This window comes from Pseudonaja textilis, chromosome Z, assembly GCF_049901715.1.
Source record: "Pseudonaja textilis isolate UNSWEBS1 chromosome Z, rPseTex1.2, whole genome shotgun sequence".
NCBI lineage: Eukaryota > Metazoa > Chordata > Lepidosauria > Squamata > Elapidae > Pseudonaja > Pseudonaja textilis.
In genome coordinates this window covers 106,137,388-106,148,009 of record NC_142008.1, presented here as the reverse complement: position 1 = coordinate 106,148,009, position 10,622 = coordinate 106,137,388, and the positions used below count along the sequence as shown (strand labels likewise).

General features: G+C 32.5%; 1 protein-coding gene and 1 long non-coding RNA gene across 2 annotated transcripts in view; both read left to right on the top strand.

Moving 5' to 3' along the window:
* The window catches only part of LOC148124208 (uncharacterized), a 465,649-nt gene that overhangs the window by 10,895 nt on the left and 444,132 nt on the right, over window positions 1-10,622 (top strand). The window lies entirely within an intron of this gene.
* LOC113448551 (olfactory receptor 14A16-like) lies at window positions 2,369-3,328 on the top strand. The gene has a single exon (XM_026719261.2). It carries the CDS (start codon window positions 2,390-2,392, stop codon window positions 3,326-3,328), a length of 939 nt encoding a protein of 312 aa, XP_026575046.1. The 5' UTR covers window positions 2,369-2,389.

Here is a 10,622-nt window from a genome sequence, read left to right as displayed (position 1 = left end):
TAAATATGTATATACAATATATTGTACATGTATGGCATTCGGCTTTGCTCAGAGTATTTTCCCACGTCATAGTAGTTGTGCTTTTAAAGTTGTAGTGACGTTTTAGCAGAATCTCATCTGCCATCATCAGGCTTCTGTATAGTGTTCATCTGTGAGTCAGGCTTTTATAGAAGCCTGACTCACAGATTAACACTATACAGAAGCCTGATAATGGAAGATGAGATTCTGCTGAAACATCGCTACAACTTTAAAAGCACAACTACTATGACGTGGAAAATACCAAGCAAAGCTCGAATGCCATACATGTAATACCACGAAAACTTAAGAAAACCAATATATTGTACAATATATATATTGTATGTACAGGGATTTTCTAAAACAAATATTTATATAAACCCTTTTCTAAATATTAACCACTGTGTATATAATCTATGAGATTTTGTACTGATTTCTATGGATTTATTTTATTATTTATTGGATTATAAGTTTTATAAGTCTGTATGGGCTTATATTGTGTCTCATTCTCTGAGCCTTGTTCTCTGATTGCATGTATCAGCAATCTCATCAGGCAGCCATATTCTCCCTAACAAGGAATATGGCTTGCAATATAACAGTACAATAATCATGCTTTTTTGGACTCCCACATAAATGCAACTGAGTTCTTTTATTTGGTAACCATTGGCACTTATTAGCTTTCTATAAGTTTCCTGTTACTTTTTTTGTTCTTTCCCTCTTTAAATGGCAGAATTATTATCCCACCTCTAGGTATGTGGACATACCTAGACAAGGTCAAGCTCTTCCCCTACCTGTGGCATGCAGAATAGAGGGTGAGGTTTTTCATTTGAGGTCAAAGAGAATTTTAAAAAAATGAAATATGTGCCAGGGAAGTCTTCTCACTTGATTGTTTTTTACCTTTCAGAATTGAAACTGTAGCTCCCATTCTGTTAATAATCTGAAATATTATTATTCTATGTGATATGATATGATAACTGGTCCTAGAGGAAGCTCTTATGTTCTTGATGGTCAATTATGTTAATGAGCACAGAGAAGTCAGTTTTATTTACATTTGCTAAACATGTTAGTAAGCAGGCGGAAGTCGGTTTTCTTTTGGTATACAAGTCTCTTGAGAGAAATAAACAAGATTAATAAACATCCAGAATAGAAATATCTAGTTTCACTACATGAAAATTAGTGAGACAGCATTGACTTAAAGAGAGATTTGTAGAGATTTCTGTGTAGACTTTAAATAATGAATTTACTACATTGGTACCTTTTCCACATGATAATTATGAAGAATAAAAAAACAGTTATAATTTTCAAAAATTTGGACTAAATCTTCATGAACTGATCTCTAATAGGTGAATTCGCATTGGCAAAGTCATCTCATAATCTATCTGTATTTGAATTTAAAAAATGCATGGTAAGATTTGTTTTTAAGCAAGCTGTGTATTATTGTTGAAAATGTTCTTGAATGACATTCAACATTGTAAAAAAAATGCTGAGATGTTACAATGTATGTTTCATTTTCTGTCCAAACTTTACTACAAACATTGGTTTGTATTGGATGGGGTACTGTCTTTTCAAACTGAGCTTTAATTTCCTGCTGATTGTTGGATAAGGAGATTTATTAATTTATTATTCTAATATTTGAGGTCTTTTGATTAAATTTAACAGTGGTAAAATTGTGTGTTTATCAGCAAGTGAATATCAAAGTAGCAGTTATGTTGTAAATTAAATTGTATAATTTTCTATTTAACAATATGCTGTTAAATATACGTTTAATATTGTTTTTATGTATTGTTTAAAGGCTTCTTATGCTATTATTTTAGCGTAAAATCTGGTAGGGAAATTGAGAAAAAAACCATTGCCATTGCTTACATAAATGCACAGACAGAAATTATACATTTTTTCTCAGTATTTCCAAGTAGGACATATACCAAATATTTTTATATTTGTGGGCACCATACATTGAAATTCTTCAATTCTCCAACACTACCACAGTCTTGTAGAAGTGCATACACGTAATGGGTCTAATTATTACAAATAATCTTTCACTGACAAAAAATGGCTTTTGTCAACTTTGTTCTACTCTTAGCCAATGGTTTTAATCACTACAAGATATAATTTAAAAGAGGAAAGAAGGAAAAATGTGACATTAGTGGCTGTTTCTTTATTACAGATGGGTAAAAATGGGAAACTGTGTTCTAATATCTCCATCATACATCCCCGTTTTCCATCTTCTGATCCTCTGTTCATTCTCCCCATGCTTTATGTTTCTTAATGTTTTCTATTCTCACCATATATCAAAATGCCACTTCCAAAATTTTATCTAACTGAATTTCCCTCCTTTCTTTCCTTGCAGTTATTCCAACTTCGTCATAAACAAAACATGGAGAACCAAACCACAGTGCCTTACTTTCTGCTTCTGGAATTCTCAAGAAATCGGCATCTGCAGCTTTTACATTTCTTTTTCTTCTTTGTGTTATATCTGGCAACTGTAACCACCAATCTTCTCATCATCTCTGCAGTAGCTTTTGACCATCGACTACACAGCCCCATGTACTTCTTTCTCATGAATTTAGCTCTGCAGGACATTGGCATTGTTTCAGTCATTGTCCCCAAATCCATGGTAAATTCTCTCATGGACACCAGACACATCTCTTACTTTGGTTGTGTTACTCAAAACTGCCTCTTTATCTCCTTTGAAGCTTCTGATTTCTCCCTCCTGACGGTCATGGCATATGATCGGTATGTTGCCATTTGCCACCCACTGCAATATGAGATGGTGATGAATTGGAAATACTGTACTGAAATAATAATTCTAGTGTGGGTTACAGGTCTCCTCTATGGAATGTTGCATACCATTAGCACTTTTTCCGTCCTTTTTTGTTCTAATGTGGTCAACCAATTCTTTTGTGAAGTTCCACAATTGCTAAAACTATCCTGCTCTGGATTAAATCTACTTGAGGTTGGATTTCTTGTGGCCGGTATCATTGTTGGACTAGGTTGCTTTACTTTTATAGTTGTATCTTACACAGTGATCTTCAAGACAGTGTTAAGAATCCCTTCTGAAAAAGGAAGGCAAAAAGCCTTATCCACTTGTATTCCCCATCTAACAGTCGTGTCTATGTTATTATTAAATGGATGCATTGCCTATCTGAGACCTTCTTCTAACACTCCATCTTACTTTGATTTTGTTTTAACTGTTCTGTATGCCCTCACTCCACCCCTGTTCAATCCAATCATCTATAGCATGAGAAATAAGAATATCAAATATGTCCTTTCTCAAATGTGGAGGTTTTTGATAAATTCTTTCAATGTTATTTAAAGGAATAAAAGTAGAAATGGATAGTTGGGATGGAGGCAAATCCAACAAACAGAAAAACCACAGAACTCAAGATGTTATTTACAAAAATCCTGCATCCCTAATTATGTCAATTTAGTTTACCAATGCTAAATATGGATGTTTGGCATCTCTGGAATTCCACAGGCTTAGAAAATTTGCTTGGGAAAATGACATTGTGGATTTGATAATGACCCCTTGTGATGGAATGCTAGCGATACTACAACTGTGTAGTGATATAGAATCTGATTCTGAATTTGAGGAGATGTTAGCTTTTTGAGATAAGCCTGTCAAGAAACCAACTCCTTAGGTTAACCTGAATTATACCGATATTTTTAGAATATTAAAAGCCTGCAGTACTGCATTCTAATGACTGTGTCACCATGGCACTCAGTAGTAAACAGTGCAGGGAAAAATATCTAAGATTATCTTATTGCAAGGAACAATCAATGTATTGCAGAAAACAAAAAATATTTCCCAACAAAACTGAGACAAGGTAACTTAGTTTTTGACATGTGTCCTTATATAACTCCCTAAATTTTATTTGCTGTGTATCTTGTTCTGTGAGATTTTTATTTATTTATTTCTATTACATTTACTGAACTTCTTATGCTATTATTAATATTTTATAGGTGTCTGTAGGTTTACATTCTATCTCCTTCTATGAGCCTTGTTTTAGTATATATCTGAAGTTGCCTCAGGTAGCCAAATACAGACTACAAAAGGGTGTAACTTGGAATAAAACAATAATCATCTTGCTTGTTTGGCCTGCCATCACAAATTCCAACAGTTTCTATGGTTTTATTGTGTACCTTATTTTATTGGCATTCCACTAGATTTCTTTTTTCTTTTTCTTTTTATAAAAAAGGTTTTTTTAATATTTTTAACAACAAATATAGACAAACATAAATATAAGACAACAAATAAAAATCTTCTTTCAATTGTACAGCGTTTCAGTTGGTACATATTTCTTGTGCACAATATCTATAATCTTTTCCTCTTATGTTTAAATCTGCATTCATGTTACATTAATTAAATTTCCATATCATATTATATTGTTATTACATCATCATTAGACTTTGATTTCAAATACACATTGTCCTTTAGAGCAAATCTCAGTTCTTACTAATTTTAGTTCATATTATAATTAATTCCAAAATAATCAATTATAACATATCATTACTATTGTATTATACTTCAATTTCCTATATTTCTATCTAACTATTGGTAAAATAAATCCCATATCTTAAAGTACTCTTTTTCTTCTTGCTGTCTAATTGCTAATGTTAATCTACTCATTTCTGCACATTCCATAATTTACTTAATCACATCCTCCTCCCTCAGAATTTTCTCATTTCTCCAATTTTGAGCAATACAATTCTAGCTGTAGTTAAAACCTTAATAATAAGATAAGTCAGTTCTTTGTTAAAACCTTCGGGTAATATTCCCAACAAAAATATCTTTATCTTTTCTAATCCAATATCTTTTAGCTTCCACACATGTCCACCACATATGGTAATATGATCCAGGTATCTGATGACATTTCCAGCACTTCATTGATCTGTCCTTGAACATCTTTGCTAATCTTGCTAGGGGAAAGTGCCACCTGTAAAACAGTTGATGATCCAAACTTTGTCAAGGACCTTGGAATACTCATCTCTAATGATCTAAGTGCTAGAGCACACAAAACATTTGCTAGACCAATACTCAAATACAGCTCATCAGTCTGGAACCCACATTATATATGTGATATTTACACAGTAGAGAAAGTCCAGAAATATTTCACAAGAAGAGTTCTACACTCCTCTACTCGTTGCAGAATACCTTATGCCACTAGACTTGAAATTCTAGACCTAGAAAACCTAGAGCTACGTCACCTCTGGTCTGATCTAAGTATAGTATATAAAATCATACATTGCAATGTCCTACCTGTCAATGAATACTTCAGTTTCAACCATAACAATACAAGAGCACACAATAGGTACAAACTCAAGGTTAACTGCACAAAAGTTGATTGCAGGAAATACAACTTCAGCAACAGAGTGGTCAATGTCTGGAATACTCTACCTGACTCTGTGGTTTCTTCCCCAAACCCCAAAAACTTTAGCCTTAGACTGTCTACTATTGACCTCACCCCTTTCCTAAGATGCTAGTAGGTGGTGTGCATAAGTGCAGTAACATGCCTACCATCCCTGTCCTATTGTTTCTTTTAATTGTTCTTATATGTATTCATTTCATGTATTCATAACTATGTTTATACTTATACCTATTATCTTTTAAGTGATTGACAAATCAAATAAATAAATCTAATACAAGTTTTCTTTATATGCTGCTGACATTGTTAATTTATAATTGCCAGTCCATAATTTCTGCCATTTTTCTAAATCTCTCGCATATCCAAAGTTTTCCCCCATACAATTATTGTTTTTTTTTAACGTTCTTCCAATTTCACTCCTAGTAAATAGCTGTATAATTTTTTAATCATCCTCTTTTCAGTACCTATTAAAATTTTATCTAATTCAGTAAATTCTTTATAGAACCACTCTATCTTACTATCTTTATCATATCTAGAATGTATTTGCACATATCAATACCAATTCATATTTATCCCTTGCTCATCTAATTCTTACTTTGTTTTGAGTTCACCCTTTTCATTTCAAATCTCACTATATAACAACATGTTCCATTTTAAAAAATAATTGGATAAGCAAATGCCTCTATTATTGATAACCAGGCTGGTATTTTCAGATAATGTTGCTTCTTGTTTTCTCCCAAGTTGATAGCAATGCATCTCAGATATAATGTCTCCTAAAATACCCATGTGCTTTACTTTCCTTATACCATAAAAATGCATGCCACCCCAATTGTAAATCATGACCTTCCAGAGTTAGCAATCTAACATTTCTCAAAAAAATCCATTCTTTCACCCACACCAGTGTTACAGCCTGGTAGAAGAATTCCCAATTGGGTAATCCAATTCTGTCACAATCTGTTGTTTATAATAATTATCTTCCTTTAATGTTCTGCATCTTGCTGTCAATTGTATTGCCAAATATTTTACTTTGTTTGTGATATGGATATTTAATCTGTCCATCAATTCTTCTTTTTGTTTTTCCATTATGTTCTTGACTAACATCTTGGTTTTATCTTTATTTCTTTTTTGCGTCCTGCTACCTGTCCATATTCTTCTATCTTTTGTATCAATTTAGATGCTGTTTCCGATGGTTCTTCTAATATAAAGACCAGATCATCTGCAAATGCTTGTAACTTATATTCTTCCTTTTTTAGTTTCATTCCCTATATTTCCTTATCTTTCCTAATGTTAATATAAACAACAGTGGTAACAGAAGACATCCTTGCCTAGTTCCTTTTCTGATGTTAATATTACTTTCAAATCTCCATTTATCATTACTTTTGCAGATTGTTTGTGATATGTAGTCTCAATTGCCTTAATAAATCTTTCTCCAAAGCCCATCTCTTCCATTTGCAATAACATAAACAATTTACATTATCAAAGGCTTTCTGTGCATCTAAAAATACCAAGGCCATTTGCTTCTCTGGATGTACTTCATAGTATTCCAGTGTATTTAGAATTATTCTCATGTAATTTTTTATTTGCCTCTTGGGCAGAAATCCATGTTGATCAGTATGTATAAAGTGATTCAAATATCTTTTAAGTCTTTCTGCCATTATTGAGGTGAATATTTTATAGTCTGCATTCAGCAGAGATATAGGTCTATAGTTTTTTATTTGTTGCAAGTTGGTATAAGAGTAATATAAGCCTCTGTCTATAAATTGCGTATTTTAGTTTTGGCTAAAACCTCATTCATTACTTCAAGTATTATGGCATTTAAAGATTCCTGCAAAGTCTTATAAGATTCCATTGGTAGCCCGTCTGGGCCTGGAGCCTTTCTAGCATTTTGTCTGTTTATTACTTCTGTCAGTTCCATCATTGTTGTTTCCCCTTCTAGCATTACCTTAGTTTCTTCAGGTATTTGGGATAACTCTGCATTTTGCAAATATTGTTTAACTTTTTCTTCTTCAATATCCTCCCGATCATATAATTTTTCATAGTACTTCTGTACTATTTATCCCCACCCCCATTTCCATTACAAACCATTCAATGCTCATCTATCAATTGTATTATCCTTTTTGTTTCTCTTTCCTTTTTCTTTTTTTAAAATATACTTTATTAATTTTTACAATTAAAATAGACCAACAACACACACATAAATGCAAGAGAGAAAAAGAAGACAAGAAAGAAAAAAAAAGTATAGAAGGAAAGGGATAGAAAACAATTAAAATCATTTTCATCTTCAACAATTTGTGAGACCTCCTTTTTATCCTTATTTTATACCTTATACACAATTAATCCTTACATATATCTATATATCACTATTATGGATTTATCCCATCCTCTTCTGCCTTTTAGTGTGAAGTCTATCTTTGGTCTATCCATTTGTACCAGCAGTTCCAGCTGTTGTAGTATATTGAAGTATCTTTATTTTTTAATGCCAAAGTTAATTTGTCCATTTCTGCACAACTTGAAATTTTTTGAATAATCATCTCCTCTGACAGAACATGAGGCTGTTTCCAACATTGTGCAAAAGCCAATCTGGCTGCTGTCAAAATATGTATTATGATATATTTCACTTTTTTTGGCAGTTCTTTATCAAAGATCCCTAATAGAAAGGACTCTGGTTTAAATTCAATCTGTGCTCTTGTCATTTTCTCCAGCCAATTTCTGTTATGAGCTTCTGTACAATAGTTATGAGCTTCTGTACAAGACCACCACATATGGAAGAAAGTTCCCTCTTTTTTTTTTTTTTTTGCATTTCCAGCAGTTCGGACTCATATTCGGGTGCATCTTCGCTAATCTTGAAGAGGAAGGTGCCATCTGTAAAATATTTTATAGGCATTTTCTTTGTACGCTACCAATTTTCTGATTTTGTTATTTCTACCCCAGAACTTTTCCCATTCTGTTAAGGTGATACTATGTCCTATGTTCCTACTCCAGGCTATCATGTTCCCTTTAACAATTTCTTCCTCTAATTCCACCTCTAATAAATAATTATAAAATGTTGTTATATTTTTTTTGCCTGATCCTAATAAAGTTTTATCTAATTTCTGGAGTTTATTATTAATTCCAAATTCTTTCTTGTCCTGTTTGTATCTACTTTGAATTTGAAGATATGCCCACCAATCAATTTTTAATCCCTGATTTTGAAGGCCTTGCTATGATTTCAGATTTCCTTGTGTATCCAATAGGTCCTTATATTTAATCATTTTAGTAATATCCAAATTATTTGGGTGGATCATTGCCTCCATTGTTGAGATCCAAATTGGTATCTTTAAGTAGTGTTTTTTCCGTATTTTCTTCCAATTAGTCAATAATGAATCTCTGATTAGGTGTCTGTGAAAAAGGTTTCTGGCTAGTTTTCCCAATATCCCATAAAAAAGCATGCCACCCCCTCTGTAAGTCATGGCCTTCTAAGAATAATATTCTCTTATAAGTCAAAATCACCCATTCCTTCAACCATACTAAAGAGGCTGCACCTATAATACAATTCCCAATTTGGAAGTGCCAGTCCTCCCTTGCTCTTCATATCCTGCATTGCCTTTAAGTTTATTCTAGTTTTTTTTTCCCTTGCCAAATGAATTTTGCAGTTATTTTATTAAGTTCTTAAAAAAAACTTTTTGTGTGCTTTAATTGGAATTGTCTGAAATATATAGAGGAATTTTGGAAAAATATTCATTTTAATAGAAGCAATCCTGCCTAATAATGAAAGTTGCAGCTTGGCCCATGTTTCTAAATCCTTCTTTACCTGTTGCATTAACTTATCATAATTATTTTCCTTAAGCGTCTTACAAAGTGCTGTCGACCATATTCCTAAATATTTAACTTTCTTTATCACTTGTTGTCCCATAACTTCTTCTAGTTCTAATTTCTGTTTTTCTGTTAAATTTTTGGTCATTGATTTTGTTTTCTTCCTGTTAATTTTTAGTCCTGCTGCTGATCCAAATTGTTCTAATTCATTGATCAACTTTTGTCCTCTTTCTATTGGTTCTTCAATGAAAAAAATCATATCATCCACAAATGCTTGCAACTTATATTCTTCTTTCTTAACCTTTAATCCTTTTATGTCTGGGTTCTGTCTAATTCACATTAATAATGTTTGTAGTGATAATATGAAGAGCAGGGGTGAGAGTGGGCAGCCTTGTCTGACTCTTTTTTCTATTTTTATTGGGCGGGTATATTCCCCATTTATTATAATATTTGCCTGTTGTGTATCATAAATGATTGTTTTATATTTTCAAATTAGGTGCCTAAATTCATATTATAATTTTTTTGGATTAAAAATTGCCAATTTAAATTATCAAAGGCCTTCTTAGCGCCTAAAAACATAAGTGCAATTTGTTTTTCGGGGTGGGCTTCATAAAATTCTAAAACATATAATACTATTCTTAAATTATTCCTAATTTGTCTGGTCGGAAGGAATCCATTTTGGTCTTCATGTATATGCTCATTTAACATTCTTTTAAGTCTACTTGTTCTAATAGAGGTAAATATTTTGTAATCAGTATTTAGCAAAGAAATTGGCCTATAATTTTATATATATCGGGGATCCGAATCCTCCTTTGGGATCAGCAAAATCAATGCTCGTCTCCATGAATCCGGCATCCTGGCTGCCAATAAGACGTCATTAAAAACTTCCACAATAAGAGGTCCTATTTGTTCTGCTATTGCCTTGTACAGCTCCCCTGGGATCCCATCTGATCAGGGGGATTTGTTGTTTTTCTGGTTCTCTATTGCTGATTTCAGTTCGAACCAAGTAATATCTTTGTTTAATCATTCTTCCATTTCTTCCCCAATTGCTTTATCCTTCATTTCATCTAAATAGTTTCTTATCCTATCTTCGTTAACTTCTTCCTTTTTATATAACTCTTCAAAATAATTGTGGGCAATTTCTTTTTCTGTTTTATCCATTGTTGTATATCCCCCTTTCCATCTATTAGCTGATAAATCAATCTTTTTTCTTTCCTTTTTAAGGTCTATATGATAGCCATCTCCCTGGCTTGTTGGCATGCTCAAAATAAGTTTGTCTGGTTGTATTCAGATTAATAATCATTTTCTCTTGTTCAATTCAATTCAATTTATGTTTAGTTATTATTATCTGATTTTGCAATTTTGAATTCTTTGGAGTACTCTGTAGTTGAGTTTCTAATTCCTTAATTTTTTGTTGTAATTTGTTTTGCTGGGTATATTTTTCTTTATTCC